At 54.0% G+C, this 16677-nt stretch overlaps 1 protein-coding gene across 5 annotated transcripts in view; it reads right to left on the minus strand.

The window, feature by feature from the left end:
- SHANK3 (SH3 and multiple ankyrin repeat domains 3) overlaps positions 1 to 16677 on the minus strand; it is a 52361-nt gene that overhangs the window by 31261 nt on the left and 4423 nt on the right. For all 5 annotated transcript variants that reach the window (XM_045872217.3, XM_064590390.1, XM_045872218.3 and 2 more), the window contains exons 5-13: positions 15030 to 15138; positions 14805 to 14956; positions 14539 to 14706; positions 14258 to 14374; positions 13789 to 13866; positions 12426 to 12492; positions 6625 to 6898; positions 3455 to 3657; positions 2241 to 2354 (exon numbers count right to left, since the gene is read on the minus strand). In XM_045872217.3, the coding sequence (XP_045728173.2) occupies positions 2241 to 2354; positions 3455 to 3657; positions 6625 to 6898; positions 12426 to 12492; positions 13789 to 13866; positions 14258 to 14374; positions 14539 to 14706; positions 14805 to 14956; positions 15030 to 15138 (1282 nt within the window). The remainder of the gene's footprint in view (positions 1 to 2240; positions 2355 to 3454; positions 3658 to 6624; positions 6899 to 12425; positions 12493 to 13788; positions 13867 to 14257; positions 14375 to 14538; positions 14707 to 14804; positions 14957 to 15029; positions 15139 to 16677) is intronic.

Here is a 16677-nt window from a genome sequence, read left to right on the forward strand (position 1 = left end):
AGGCACACCCACAGGCCTCTCTCCATCTGCCCACCCATGAAAGGGTTCCATCTAGACCCATCTACACGGGTACCTTCTGAGACTCTTTCAGGTGACAAACCCCAGAGCCACCCTGGTCTAGCAGCCCTGCAATTGCCCTGAGGCCTGTAGCTGCTCCTTGCACTCTTCCATCTCCAGAGCTTCAGCCTACCCCAGCCCTCTCCACCTCCTCACTCTGTCCTGCCTGGGTCTTTGTCCCAACCCTAAATGACCTGCACCATCAAGACAGCACACCCCAGTCTCCTGCAGCGCTGCCACAAGCCGCAAAGCTCCTCCACCCGGTCCCACGGCCACCTGACCGGCCTCATGCTCCCCACCCCAGCCCTGCCGCTCCTCAGTGCACACACGAGCTTCACTCACCCAGAGCCCCTGCAGAGTGGTGGCTACAACAGAGACCCTGCAGCTCACTGCCCACACCACACACAGGGCTCTGCCTTCCTAGAGATGAGCTAGCAACTGCCCGCACCTCCCAGACCTGCTGGGACGAGTCAGAAGTCTCCTCCGTGAAAGTGCTGAGAACTGTGCCAGACATCCTGACGCAGCTCGGAGCATGCTAGATGCCAGCACGTGTAATCTAGAACAGCAGGCCATGTTCCAGCACACAGGCTCTGCCCCTCTCCCCACCAGCTGACCACCTAGCGGACTCCCCGCTGTCCACGAGGCTGCTCTCCGACTCCTCCAGGCCAGCCCCAGGGGGCTCCCCTGTGCCCCCGCCCATTTCAGGACCCCACCGACATATCTGCTCTCGCTGCTGGGCACACCCACTCCTTTCTAGGCAGAGAACTGGCCTGTGACCCTGCTCCTAACACAGGGCCCAACGCACATCAAGATTTGCTGTTCTCAGATCCCAGCTTCCAACTCAGCTTCTGGATCCACACAGTTCTCAAACCGGAGACTTCATTGCCCTCCCAAGGGGGAGCACAGGATCCAGTCCCTACTCAACAAGTCCAGAGGCCCCTTCTTCACCACCCTCCTCCATGAAGTTGGTACCAGGGCCCAAACCTCTAAAATCATTCCCCACCTAGACACACTGCCCCACCTACCCTCCAGAGGCAGAAAACAGGGGTCGGTGTCCCTTCCCTGCTCCCAGCCACCAGGAGAGCCATCAGGGCAAGACAAGGAATGGTTGAGTAAAGGAGGAAAGGCACCTGCTCAGGAGCGGGTCAGCAGCCGCACTCCTGCTTGCCTGGGCCTCGGCCATGCTTCACATAGGGCAGAGGTCCAGGCCACATAGAGGTTGGCTCCCCTTGGGAAACCCTCAACCCAGGGTAATGGAGCACAGCAACCCTGGGCCCAAGCCCTCTAGGGGCACCCTCGGTCTAGACACACCGCTGGTAACTACCACTGGTCACCACTCAGGAGGGGGCTCCCTTGTGACACCTGTTCTCCAAGGCAGAAGTAACACTCATGGGCCTGGGGGCCTCCTAGGACCCTGAGTACTCATTGCAAGGTTATACCCCAGACACACAGCCAGCCCTGGCCTGCGAGCCACAAAAGGGGCAGCCCCTGCTTACTACTGGCAGGACTGCCTCAGATCCCCCCCAGAGGGGTCCTTTCTGGAGGCCCAGCCAGTCAGCAAGGTCTGACTAAAGCTGCTCCCCAGCCTTAGAAACTGAAACCTTTGCCCTCATATCCTCCCTCCAGGCTAAGGATGCAGCCATACTCACCCGCTGCCCTCAGACCATCCTGGCCCCAAGGTACCCACGACAGCCCCTCTGGGCCCAAATGGCCTCATTTCCTCTTGGCTGGTCCAGGCCTCCCTGCACTGCCCACTTGGACAATCTGTCCACTTTGGAAAGATGCCTCTTTTCTCATACTGACCTCTTTACTTGTCTGCCAGCCACACCGGAATCTCACACTCCAAACACCCAGGATTACTGTAAGGACTACGTGGGGCGGGGGGGGGGGGGGGGGGGGGGGGGTTATGGTCACTGGGAGTCACGTGTGGGATCACAGAGAGATACACAATCATACTGTGTGTCCTATGAGCAGGCTGCAAACACCCACATGTGCTCACAAGTACGTACAGGGTGCATGCACGCTGTGTCTGTCATGTACACAAGTTTGTGTCCACTTGGAACGTGTGTTTGAGTTTAGTCTTTTCTCCGTGAACATCCATGGATTTAGCTCCAAGCAAGACCAAAGGGAGCAAGAAGGGGCAGGGCGCTCGGGAGCTGCTCAGGGGTTGTGGGGTCACTCACCATGCCGTGTGTCATACTGTCTCATCTGCACCTCCTCCACGCAGTCGGCCGGGAACCAGCCCGTGCGGCCTTTCACGGTCCCCTCCCAGAAACCGCCCTCCCCAATGCTGAGCACTGGAGGGACAGAAGCCAGACAGCTGTCAGGGTGCAGCAGGCCACCCAGGGGCCCACCCCACCCCCCACCTCAGGCCCAGGTTCTGCCCACCACCCGCCTCCTTCACCCTTTCTCTCCTTCTCTCCCCTTCCCTCCCTTCACCCTCCTGGCTTTTTCCCTGGGAAGATTTTGGGATCCACACAGCAGACAGAAATGAACAGATGGACACAGCACAGGATAGGCATGTGGAGGACAGAAAGACACACAGATGGACACACTCGAGGGGGGACAACAGGCAGAGGCAGGGGCCACAAGCCTGCTCCTGCCCTCCCAGTTGACCCCTCTTCCCCCACCTCTTATTGCCCACCCCAGGGGTCACTGCCAAAAGCTCAGGGTCATTGTGCTGTGGCCAAGAGGTTAGGCCACATGATGGACCAAAGGAAGGCCGACCTCACAGCTGTCTCCTTCTCAGGCTCCCATGGACGTAGGGCACCCATGAGGATAGGACCCCAAAAACGACAGAGGCCCCCATAATGAGAGGAGCTTGTCATGGCACAGGATACCCCCAGAACACAGAAAGCGTCAGTGATAAAAACCTTCATAAAACACAGACACCCACATAATTGTCACAGATATCCCCCACAATGGGACAGGGTCCCCACATATCACAAGGATTTCCAATGAATAAGTCCCAGAAGTGACACAGGAATCCCATAATTGGAGGAAGGTCCCTGATGGGATAGGGTCCTTCAAATATACAGAACCCCAATGACACCAACCTCCATCATGACACAAAAACAGCCCCATGACGAGAGGCACCTCTACGGTGACAACAGGGAACCCACAGTAGCAGAGGATTGAGAGGGACCCACATGACAGGACCCCCGGAAAGACAGACACCCCTCCCTGACACAGAGCCCTTCACGGTGACACAAGGAATCCCCAGGGGCAGATGCATCCCATAATGACCACAGCGGCTCAGAGTTCCAGAGATACCCCCAATGACAGAGACCCCGAAAACGGCATCAGCCCTTCCACGATCGCGGAGGACCCCAATCGTGCACCCGGGAGTGGTGCCCCCCCGCGCGCCCCACGACCCCGCCCCCCGCGCCCCCCTCACCCTTCACGGCCTCGCCGCGGTGCAGCGGGATCTCGCCCTCGCCCTGCGGGCTGTGCGCCTTCACGGCGATGAACTTGCGGCCGGGGACGGCGCTGTAAAGTTTCCGCTTCGGGCCCCGGGGCGGCGGCGCGGGGGGCGCAGGGGGCGCCGGACCGGGGCCGGGCGCGGGGCCCGGGCCGCCGGGGCCGCCGGGCCCGCTCGGGCTGTAGACGAACACGTAGGTGACGGACGCGATGCCGGGGGGCAGCGGGCACGCGAAGCCGGCGCCCGGGGCCTCCATGGCGCGCGGCCCGGCCCCGCCGCCGGCCTCACCGCAGCCGCCGCCGCAGCGCCCGCCGCCCGCCGCCCGCCGCCGCCCGCCCGCCCGCCGGGGGCCCGGCCCGGGGCCGCTCCATGGGCCGCGCCGCCGCGCCCGGCCCGCTCCCGCCAGCGCACGAGCCGCGCCCGCTCAGGGCTCCGGGGCCGCGGGGCTGCGCTCCCGGGCGCGCCGGGCTCGCTCCATGCCGCGGCCGCTCCTCGCGCCCCGCCTCCTCCGCGGCCGGGCTCCTCCCTCTGCGGGCGGCGGCGGCGGCCGGCCCTCCTCCCTCTCCTCCAGCGGCCACCTCACCGCGGCCCCGAGGCCACGGGGCGAGGGGCACTGCAGCGCACGGCGGGCAGAGGAGAGGTCGGACTGAGGAGGGCGGGGAACGCGGTCAGCAGAGCCAGGTGCGAGCTGGGAGGGGTTGGGGGGCGGCTCCGCGGCCAGGAGGGGCTCCACCAGCGGTCCACCCCCACCTCCCTGCTCAGGCCTCGGCCTTCTCCTCCACCTGGCCACTGCCATGTGCTGGGCGCCCAAATCCTCCTCCAGACCTGTGTCTTCTCCTCGACACCTGTCCCTGATGCCCATACCGACTCTGTGCTGACCACCTTGCCCGGATGGCTCTCCCAACCGGAGCATTGAGCCTAAGGCTCGAAGGTTCTCCACCTTCGCGCTGCTCAAAAGCCTGCACTGACTCCCTAGTACCCAGGCAGCCCAGGTCCACATTCTCAGGCAATAGCCAGGCTCTCTGGGTTGTGAGAACTAGCTACACTCCAGTCACATGGTTGGGCATCTTCCTTTTCCTCCTCTGGCTATTCATGATGTTGTCCCCAACACTTCAACTATTCTAATCCTGCTCATCTGTCCAATTATTAAGTTATTGTCTCTCAGCTACAGCCCCATTTTTCTCTGCCCTGCTCTGTGATGCTGGGGAGACTCTGCCACACATTGCGGGGAGCTAGGGGCTCCATGCCAGGCTCTGCCAACAGGGGGGCGGGGGGGGCGGGGACTAGGCCTCCCTCCACACATTCCCCACCACCACCCCCTGCCGCCCCTGCAGCTCAAATGCCAAAGGGGATCTCCTCCCCTGAGGTGTTCTCCCTCCATGGTGCACTGAACTTCCTCAGTCCCCTCCTGGCCACTCACCAGGAGCTCCCCCTACCTGAATTACTGCCCATCTAACTGCTTCTTAGTCCTGGGCCCCAGCTGTCAGTGTCCTTCTGAGACCTTTAGGACTCCCTGCTATTAGCTCCCACCACATCTGGCATCTAGGCACCGACTAAGTATTTGTAGAAAAATAGTAATAATCCTGCCGTCCCACACAGAGCAGGTCTTAGTTCTATGTTTGCCAAAAGGATAAATGAATATACAAAAAATAAATGAAAACAGGGCATCTACAGGTTTTTGTTTCTGCAAAACTGAAACATCCCAAAGTTTGTTCTTTTAGACACTGGGCTGTCCTACCCTTAAGAAATCCATGGGACATGCAAAAGCTTCAGGGGAGAATTGAGGTGATTTGGAGCAGGACAGACAGCGTTGGAGTCTGGGCAGAGACACGGAGAGAGAGGAGACATCACAGATTACAGCTGCACAAGCAGGGACAAAGGCAAAGGAAGAAATTGCTTTTATAAGCTCCTGCTGCACCCCAAGCCCTCTGCTGAACACTCAGGCTTAGAAAATTTGGGAACCAGGTCTACGTGGGGCCCAATTATGCTGCTTCCTAGCTATGTGACTTTAGACAAGTCACTTACCCCATCAGAGCATCAGGACCCTCATCTGTAAAATAGTGTTAATAGAGCACAGCCTCACGTATGGCCAAAGTTAAGTGAAACAATACACATATGCTGCTCAGCCCAGCTGTCATCTTGAAAACAAAATGCTGTTTATGTAACTCATTCAACAATGTCTCCTGAGCACCTTCTATGTGACTGGCTCTGGGGAAGCTGCAGGAGGACAGCTCCTCCTCGAAGTGCCAGGAGGAGAGATGCCTTAACCAGCAGTGGCTGGACTGTGCTGTGGGCCAGGGGATCCCGGTAGGGACCCCTCACCTGCCCAGGTTCCGGAAGGCTTCCCGAAGGAAACAACTGCATGGAATTACTCCTACCTTACTGATGAGAAACCCAGGCACAGAGTGGTTAGCTGACCTGTCCAAGGCCACAGTCAGCAGATGCCAGGTCTGCACTGGACCCCAACCATTTATCTGCAGAGCCAGTGCCCACCCCCCTACTCCCCACTGTCCAGCCCACCAAGGCCGGTGGGGCTTTAGCCCAGGCTTCTTCCTCTGAGTTCTGGGGATGCCAAGTCCCTCCCATGTCCCTGGTTCTCAGGGTCCCAGCGCTAATGGTAAGGGGTAAAGAGTAAAACCAGAGAGTCTTGTGGTTCTACAGGGCTGGAGAGGGGGGGGGAAAGACGAAGACTCCCTCTTAGAGACAGGGCTAGGGGTCACCTATAGGTTTCAAGCCCTCATGGAGATGAAGCTCCATTCCCTAACCCCTTACCACACACCACCCAGCCCTGCCTCATCTCAGCCTTTACCCTCCTCCTAGCACTGCAGGAAACTTTACAAAGCACAGAGCTGGCCAAACCCTCTCCTTCAACATTCTCCCTACATTTCCCTCAGGACAAATTCAGCTCCAAAAGATCAGCATGGGAGAGCCTGCTCCAGCCAACAAGGCCTCACTTTCTTCCCTTTCCCATCCAGGGAGGCCTGTATGGGGGGCCTGGGAGTCCCCCACCCCGAGCCTCAGCCCATCACTGTAGAGGTGCCAGGCACCACTAGGTCTCTCCCTGCCTCTCCATGCTGGCTCCTCCTGCTTGGGTCCCAACACCCCACCCACCCAGACCCTGCCAGGGCCTCCCAGACGCCTCCTACCTGATCTTGCTCTGGCTGCCCCTGCCTGCTGTGGGGCCACCGATGTCATTCTCTTGGTCACCATCCCGATCTCGGTCTTTCTCCTCCTGCAGCCGCTGGAGGAGCAGCTGATGGGGGAGGCTTCGCAGCGAGGGTCCAGGAGAAGCTGCCGGTTGCACCTCACCCTTCAGGTTGATGTCACTGGCTGAGCGCTGCAGGGGCCGAGGGGAGGCCAGGCCACTGGGGCCAGCCAACCGCCGCCGCTTTGCATAACTGGGGGTTTCCCTGAATGGTACTGTGTGGGAGTGGGGGGGGTACAGATGAGACTCTGGGCAGCCAGATAGGGTGACCAACTTACCCTGGTTTGCCTTCCAGATTTTAAAACTAAAATCCTATGTCCCAGGAGCTGCCTCAGTCCTGGGCAACCAGGACAGTTGGCCAGCCTATCACCGAAGCTACCATTGGGGGTCAATCCCAAACTGCCTCTAACTCTAGCTTCAGAGGCAGAAGCCTGCTCCTCCTGTCAGCCAAATGAGGTCTTGGGCATGCTCAGATCTGCTCTTGAAACTGCCCATTTCGGGCGCCTGGGTGGCTCAGTTGGTTAAGCGACTGCCTTCGGCTCAGGTCATGATCCTGGAGTCCCTGGATCGAGTCCCTCATCGGGCTCCCTGCTCGGCGGGGAGCCTGCTTCTCCCTCTGACCTTCCCCCCTCTCATGTGCTCTCTCTCATTCTCTCTCTCTCAAATAAATAAAAATCTTTTAAAAAAAAAAGAAAGAAAAGAAAGAAACTGCCCATTTCACAGGGTTCAGCCGAGGCAGAACAGGCCACATGAGACAAATCTCACCAGGCTACTGCTGTACTGGACCATCTATGGTTAACTAAAACGAGGGAAACCATAAAAGACATTCTAGACCAGGGTTTGGCAAACTTCTGTAATGAATCAGATAGTAACTATTTCAGACTTTGCAAGCCATATAGCCTCTGTCCTAAGGACTCAACGCTGCCACTATAGCATGAAAACAGCCACAGACAATATATAAGCAAATGGGTGTGGCTGAGTTCCAATAAAACTTTATTTAAAAAGCAGATGGTGATTTAAAAAACATGATCCAACTATATGCTATTTACAAAAAGAATCACTGTGGATCCAAAGACACAGGTAGGTTTAAAATAAAAGAATAAAGGAAGATATTTCATGTAAATAGTAACCAGGAGAGCTAAGTAGCTATATTTATATCAGACAAAACAGACTTAGAGATAAAAAGTGTTACAAGAGACAGAGGACATTGTATATAGAAAAGGTGTCAATTCATCAAATATATTAACAATTATTAACATATATGCACCAAACAACAGAGCATCAAAATATATGAAATAAACGTTAACACATTTGGAGAAACAGACAGTTCCATAATAATATTTAAGACTTCAACACCCCACTTTCAATAATGGATAGAACATCTAGAGGGACAATCAATAAGGACATAGAAGACTTGAACCAATTAGACCTAACAGATATGTGTATAGAACACTACAGAAAACAAGAGAAGAATATACATTATTCTCAAGTGCACATGCAACATTTTCCAGGACAGACTATATGTTAGGCCACAAAACAAGTCTCAATAAATTTTAAATGAGTGAAATCACACAAAATATCTTCTCCAAGCACAATGGGATGAAGCTAGAATTCAAGAACAACAACAACAAAAAAAAAACTGAAAAATTCACAAATACATGACAATTAAACAACACACTCTTAAACAACCAGTGTGTCAAAACAAATCACAAGGAAATTAGAAAACACTCTGAGAAAATAAAAACAAAAACACACCAAAACTTATGGGATGCAGCAAAAGCAGTGCCAATAAGGAGATTCATAGCTGTAAACATCTATATCAAAAAAGGATAAAAGTCTCAAATCAATAAGCTAAGTGCACCTCTTAAGGAACTACAAAAGAGAAGCAAACCAAACCCAAAGCTAGCAGAAGGAAGGAAATAAGGATAGACAAAGATAAATGAAATAGAGAACAGAATATAGAGAAAATCAATGAAAACAAAAGTTGTTTCTTTGAAAATATCCACAAAACTGACAAACCTGTAGCTAGACTGACTCAGAGAAAAAAGAGAAGAGGGACACAAATAACTAAAATCAGAAGTGAAATTGTGGCACTGCTACCAATCTTATAGAATTAAAAAGGATTAAGAGAATACTATGAACAACTGTATGCCAACAAATTAGATAAGTTAGATGAGATGAACAGATTTCTAGAAAAATACAGATTACCAAAACTGACTCAAGAAGAAATAGAAAATCTAAACAGACCTGTAACAAGCAAAGAGATGGATCAAAAATCACAAATCTCCCAACAAACACAAGTCCAGCATCAGACAGCTTCACTGGTGAATTCTACCAAACACTTAAAGAAGAATTAACACCCATCCTTCTCAAATTCTTCCAAAAACTAGAAGAGGAAAGAACACCTCCTAACTCATTCTATGGGCAATTAAAAAAATAAGCAAAGGACTTGACATTTCTCCAAAGAAAATATACAAATGGCCAATAAACATCATTAGCCACTAGGGAAATGCAAATCAAAACTACGAGATACTATGTCACACTAACTAGAATGGCCACAATAAAAATAAAAATAATAATAATAATAAAAACAAACCAATGATTACAAGTGTTAGCAAAGATTTGAAGACTTTGAAATTCTCATACATTACTGGTAGGAATGTAAAATGGTAAAAAACAATTTGGCAGTTTCTCAAAAAGTTAAATATAGAATTATCATATGGCCCAGCAATTCCCCTCCTAAGTTTATATCCAAAATAACTGAAAACAGGTATCCAAACCAATACATTTCACACATGTTCATAGCAGCAATATTCATAATAGCCGAAAGGTAGAAACAACCCAAGTGTCCTGTTGAAGAATGTATGGATAAACAAAATTTTATATATACAAACAATGGAATACTATTCAGCCATAAAAAAAAATGAAGCAGTAATACATCCTACAATATAGAGAAGCCTGGAAACAAGCTGAGTGAAAGAAGCCAAACACCAAGAGTCACATATTGTAGGATTCTATTTATGTGAATATCTAGAATAGATAAATCTATAGAGACAGAAAGCATGTTAAGGGTTAAGAGAGGTTGAGGGGGAGGGGAATATGGAATAATTACTTCATGTATGCAGGGTTTCCTTTTTTGGATGATGAAAATATTTGAAATTCAATAAATGTGGTTGTATAACACTGTAAAAGTATTAAATACCACTGAATTATTCAACTTAAAATAATTAATTTTATGTTATGTGGATTTAACTCTAAATGAAACATAAATCCTCAATTTTAAAGCCTCAACTTAAAAAAAAAAAAAAAGCAGACTGTGGGCTGAATTTGGCCTGTGAGGCCTCATTTGCCAAGCCCTATTCTAGATTCCTCTTAGAGAAGTGTGGGCCATGGACCATCAGCCTCACCTCAGAGCCGAAACTCTGGAAATGCAAACTCTCAGGATCCACCCAGAGCCACTAAGTCAGAATTTACATTTAACAAGATCCCAAGGTATGGTGTGAGAAGAACTTCTCTCCGGCACTATGGGACAGCAAGTCGGGGAGAACATGAAAGCATGTGCGTGAGAGATGGCGGGGAAGAATGTGGACCCTAAGTCGGCCCAAGGCAACAGAGGTCAAGGCACACGAGTAGCTGCTCCCAGACAAGGGTCTCTCTCTGCTTCAGGCCTATCAATCCAGAGAGGGCTGCCAATAGGATTCCCGGTTGTCCGTGGAAGGGTAACAGGTCCCAGCCTACCAGACCCTCCACAAGGGCTTCCCTTCCCGAGGAAGAGGAAGGAGGATGGATGGGCAGAGCCTCCCTCCAGCTCTTCTGTGTGCAGGCCCATCCCAGGTCCCCAACCTGGGGTGAGACAGGGCAACTTGTGACTGTCATTGAGGGAGTGTCCCTGGAGTGAAGGTGTGCAGAGGGAGTAGGGGGTGACAAGGACAGGTCCAAAGACAGCCCCTGCCCTAAACCCCGTTTATAAAAATGGACTACTAATAATCACTCCATGAGGGGTTGCTGAGAGAGTAAACTAAAATAACAAGGCTTATAGTAAACACTCATGAATATATTCCTTGTAGCTCAGGGACATCTGGCTATGTCATCTGCGTGTATGCACGACACCTGAGCAGGTTAGGGTACATAGCCAGCAAAGCCAATGCCCACACGGGGGTGAACTGGTATGCACACCTGCTCTGTACCTCAGCTCAGCAATGACATGCCTAACTCCAACCTGGCGAGCATACTCTGGGTCAGCCAGACAGTGAGTCGTAACAATGGTGACCCTAGGAGCCCTAGTATCTCTGTCCATTATCAGGAAAATGAGAGGCAGCTGGAGCCTTCCTCTCTCTTGGCTGGGACCAGACACCCCCTCCCTCCAATCAGTTAGACCAAGTTCACCTGCCAGAGTCCAGACACACAGAATCAAATCCCACATGAGGTCAGAGGAGGGAATGGTATGCAAACAACCACTAAAAAAATACATTTTACATAAGAGAAACTGAGGCACAGAGGTCCTAAGCAGCTTTCCCATGGTCAAATAATCACAAGATGAGAGGATCCCATATGTCTACAAACCAGGGTTCTCCCAGGCTAACAACCACCTCCAAAACACTTATCAGCCCCAACCAGACCATAACTGAGCCCTCACTCTACAGGGGAAGAGTCCTTAAACCGGAACTTGACCTTAATCTTAACCCCAGTCCAAAATTCAACCCTAGCCCTGACTGTAACCTCACAATAGAACCAAAACCATCCCTAGCCCTTTGCTGTCCAGTGTCACTTAAGTTGTTTCTTGTTTTTGCTTTTTTTAATGGGGACACTGCAACCATGGCAGAAAGGGGAGCCTGGGAGCCCGTGTTCCAGAGAGAACCATGGGCAGAAAAACCTGGTCCACTCAGGACAGAGGGAGCTAAGAAGGGAGCCCTCATGTGGCCAGCTAGCTGAAGGGGTCACCTTTCCAAGAGAGGAGACCTACCCTCTCCCATAGCCCCACCCACTGCACACGGGAGAGAGAAGGGGGGATTCCAAGAACAGGTCCCAGAGCAGCCCAGCACCCAGCACTAAAGCGGGAGTGGGTGGGGACCTCCTTGAGGCTCCAGTGCGATGGCTGTGCCCATCCTCCTGCCTGCCCTAGTGGCAAGACCAAGTGGCATCTCCTGGTTTTCCTTCTGGGACCATGAGTCAGGCATATCCTGGGCTCCCCTGGTGCACTGGTTCAGAGCTCAGTGCCCTGAAGATAGCTTTTCCCTTTTCCATTTGCATCGCGACCACTGTGTTTTATTTTCTTTATGTGACCTTGTCCTACTGAAGCACGATATGGGCCACTTAAACCGGTTCCTGCTCCAGGTAAGAGTGACACACTGAGGGTCAACGGCTGAGATCCACTGCCCCATGTGCCCTGCTGACCCTTCATATGACCTAACAGGAAATGAACCTTGACCCTAACTTCAACCCCACTCTCAACCTAAGTCGATCCCTAAACTCAACAATGGCCCCAACCCACAGCCCTAACCTAACCATGCTCTCAACCCTTACTCAAACCCTTTGTCCACTCCACACAGGCCCTTCCCTCAGCAGATTCCCCCTACCTTCAGGGGCCATTAATGGAACTCTGACTAAAATATAGCTGCAAGGAAGAGGCTCAGGGTATGGGGGGCTCCCTTGTACCATCCCCACTGACCTCTGCACTGTTGGGGCCCTGACCACTCCCCACAAATCCACCTCCAACAGGGACCTGGGTTGGGCAGAACTCACCAACATCCGAGTCTTTATGGGTCTTGATGACTTCTGCAAGCTCAAAGTTCCCTGCAATGATGGCCACCTGAGGTGGGGAGGGGGAGAGAGGGGACTCAGGGGCGCCAAGCCAGCCTCCCTTGGTCCCTGCCTGGGCTCCTGAAGGGGAGAGGGAGAGAGAGGGGACTCAGGGGCACCTAGCCTGCCCCCCTTGGTCCCTGTGCACCCTGCCTGGGCTCCTGAGGTGGGGTGAGAATGGGGACTCAGGGGCACCTAGCCTGCCCCCCTTGGCCCCTGTGTAACCTGCCTGGGTTCCTGAGGGGGAAGGGGAGAGAGGGGACTCAGGGGTGCCAAGCCTGCCCCCCTTGACCCCTGTGTAACCTACCTGGGTTCCTGAGGGGAAGGGGGAGAGAGGAGACTCAGGGGCACCTAGCCTGCCCCCTCTTGGCCCCTGTGCACCCTGACCGGGCTCCTGTTTGGGGTCTTCCTTGGTTGGGGGTCCCAGGCTCAGACCTTGGCCCCTGTCTAACCCACCACCCTATTCTGCCCAGGACTAAGAGGTTTCCTGGGACATGAGACTTTTGGAGCTAAAACCAGGACAGTCCAGGCCTACAGGTCACCCAACTGATTCTCTTAACAGCCCCTCCACACACCTCATCACTCCTGTCTCAACCATGGCCTACCACTGCCTCATACCTGTCACCCTCCTACTTCCCTTCCCTTGTCTCTTCATCTAGTCATCCAACAGACCCTTCCAGACTCACCCAAACCCACCGGGCTCTTCCACTGCTGCAGCTGTCCCCTGACTGGACAGCCACAGAGGACCTACCTATTTTCCTCACATCTTTGAGGAGACCTCTGAAAGCCCTCACTTCCACTGAGAACAAAAGCCCAGCTCCCTCTGTGGTCAGAAAGTCCCCATAACGTGGTCTTAATTCCCTCACTCACAAACTCCAGGCCATACAGAGACTCATGCGCCTGGTCATCCCAGTGCCAAGAACCAAACCCAGCTGGAGAAGGTGCTCAGAAACATCACCTGAATTAAGTCAGGGACTAGAACTAATCCTCTCACCCCTGGTTTGGCCTCTATACCCTACCTGTCTCTGGCAGGTCAAGCCCACACTGGTTCTCCCCTGACCCCAGAGCCCTAAGACCCTCCTCTCTCCCTGGAAGGAAGACAAGGGAACCATCCACAGTGAACGCCCCCTCCATGAGCTGGGCACTGTACTGGCCTACCCCCTTCCTCTATCTCACCCTGGGCCAATCCTTGAGCGAGAGCTCCCTTATTGCCTTACAGGGGAAGAACCAAGGTCCAGAGAGATCAAGTCACACAGAGACAGACACCCAGGGATCAGCCTCACCCTCCTGTAAACCACTCTTGTACCTGGAAGGCTGTTTGGCTATTGTAATTGCGGACATCCTTGTTAGCTCCACGGAATAGAAGGACCCGAGCACAGCTCTCCTGTTGGGAGGGTTGGAGTGGGGGTCACAACTGGGCAGCTGGAGGGGCACAGTCAGGATGCAACAGCATGCACACACACTGGGGCACATATGGGGGTCCAGGGCACACCCACCCGCACGTACGTGTCCAGAGCCCGTATGCACAGCATAGGGATGGGCAGATCAGGTATACACAACATACACAGGTCCCACTCGGCCCAGAAAGCCCAGATGTGCACAATTCACACCTGGTTGTTTGGAACACACATGCAACATGTGTGCTCAGGGAACGGATGTGCACACATGGGCTGAGAAGGTCACAGTTCACAGGACACACAACATGCACCCAGGACCAGACAGGTAAGCAAGCACAGTACAGGGGTACGCCTGCATGTGTACACACATAGTCACACCTGGTTATAAAGGGCACAGATGTGCAGGGCTGTGTTCCCTGAGGCATTCTGAGCCCCCATGTCAGCTCCGTAGAACAGCAGGTGCTCCAGGTGCTGCACATGCCCAAAGCGGCAGGCCTAGGGGATAAGGGAGAGGCTATTGGGTCCCCGAACAGAGTCCAGGACCCTCAGTCCTACTGACAGGGCCCGGAAAGCCCCCACTGCCTGACAGAGCCAGAAACCTCCCCCCACCCCCAGACAGAGGCTGAGACTCCCCCCGCCCCCTCACACCCCCTGCCCACCTGGTGGATCTCCTGCCAGCCATTCTCATCCGTGGTCCCCAGCTGAGCATGGTCATGAAGAAGCAGCTCACAGCAGAGGGCATCCCCGCCCCCCAGGGCACTGTGGTACAAGGGCGTCAGGCCGCGGCTGTCCTTGTAGTCGGGTGAAGCGCCCAGGTCCAGCAGGGTCTGAGGGCAAGGAGCCTCAGCATTCACACAGGGCCCAGCCTCCCCCCGCCCCCGCTGGGCCATGTGCCCCTCCAGGCCAGGGCCCCACCCACACTGACCGTCAAAGCTGCCGCATTCCGCTGACGCGCAGCGCAGTGCACTGCAGTGAGCCCATCTCGAGTGCGGAAGTCCAGGTGAGCACCGCCATTCCTCAACACCTTCAGCAGGTCCGTGGCATTGTCCAGCTGGGCCGCAAGGCTCAGAGGACACTCTGGGTTCAAGAGACAGATGAAGGTTAAGGTCCCAACCTCCAAGGCCATGCCCCTTCCTGCTCTGCTTCTCACCTCCTGAGTCAGGATCGTGGAAATTGGGGTCCAGCCCCTTGTCCAGTAGGCGGGCCACCTTGTCCGTGCTGTGCAGCTGGACGTAATCCATGAACTTCTTCAGGTTTGCCTGGAATACCCAGCCATCCTGGTCAGCCCAGCAGCACAGTTACAATCACCTGCCTGTCACCCACCTTCTACCAGCAAGCCTCAGGCCACCTGTCACCCTACAGGAGCATCTACTGCCCCACCTCCTCACACCTGTCACCCTACATCATGACCTTGTCACCCCCTCATATCACCTTAAGCCCTGTATGCCCACGTGGCCCATCTCAGCTCACTGGGCCCTCGTGCTGCTTGAAGTCCTTCCCTGCATCCCAGGCCCACTGCAACAGTCGGTCTCAGCCCAGCCAGCCCCTCATCAAGGCCAGGCTGCCCTGGTCATGCCCCCAAGAAAATTTCCTATGCCAACCTCAGCCACTGCTCTGGCTCCTCTCCTCAGCCATGCTGCCCCAACCTGCACAGCCTGGAAGAGCCCAAGGCACCCAGGCAGGAACCACCCCCACCACAGCCCACAGCCCCATCACTCCCAAGGTGGTCTGTTCCTTCTTCCTAATGAGATCACCCCAAGGCAGAGCCCTATCCCCGAGCCCTTCCTCCCCCATGGGTGGCCCCTCCTGTGACGTGACTTTGACTGCCTTTCATTCATTGACCTAGTCATGCATTAATTCACTCTGCAAAGCTTCACTGAGGCTGATGGTACAGATGCTGCATGCACAAGCAAGGGGCCTTGGCTGGAGGCCCCAGGTCTTCTAAACACACTCAGATTGCATCAGAAATAGGAGAGGGCACCAAGAGAACTGCGCCACAGGAGGTGGCCTCCTAAGGTGAGTCCAGACAATCAAACAGGAGGAAGGGTGCTCATGACAGGGGAGAGACCTCAGCTAGACCCAGAGGGGACGGTGTGATGGTGAGGGCTGGTTAGGGTCCAAGCAGCCAGAAACATGCAGGGCTGGGGTAAGGAGTTGAAACTCGATCTAAAAACAAGAGGGACTCGGGGCGCCTGGGTGGCTCAGTCGTTAAGCGTCTGCCTTCGGCTCAGGTCACGATCCCGGGGTCCTGGGATCGAGCCCCGCATCGGGCTCCCTGCCCGGCGGGAAGCCTGCTTCTCCCTCTCCCACTCCCCCTGCCTGTGTTCCCCCGCTCGCTGTGTCTCTCTCGGCCAAATAAATAAATAAAATCTTTAAAAAATAAATAAAATAAATAAAAACAAGTGGGACTCACAGGAGGTCAATAGTCACAAGTGTCACCAGTGTCCTGTGAGTTGCTCAGGACAGTTTTAGAGAAGGGGTAACCATTTGGGGAGGAACCCAGAGTGACAGGGTCACACTGGGGCAAGTGGAGAGCGAGGGCACAGTCTCTGCCCAGCCAAAATCATGACCTCAGACCCCCATGTGCCCCAGGGGCAGCAGAGAAACCTGGCATGGAGGCTCCATGGTCACAGAGGGGTCACTGGGGCCCAGAGGTGACGGTGCTCAGATCCTTGTCCTAGAAGGAGACAGCCTCCAGAGATTGTCAATGAAGTGTCCAGTAAGCAAAGGCCCACTGGTCACTGGAACCTGAGGTGGGAGCTGAGGGAGTCTGCCTGTGGGTAGGGGCCGTGGCACCC

Source organism: Mirounga angustirostris, unplaced genomic scaffold (genome assembly GCF_029215605.1).
Source record: "Mirounga angustirostris isolate CCGP_5_RB_7025 unplaced genomic scaffold, mMirAng1.0.hap1 SCAF_5, whole genome shotgun sequence".
Lineage (NCBI taxonomy): Eukaryota > Metazoa > Chordata > Mammalia > Carnivora > Phocidae > Mirounga > Mirounga angustirostris.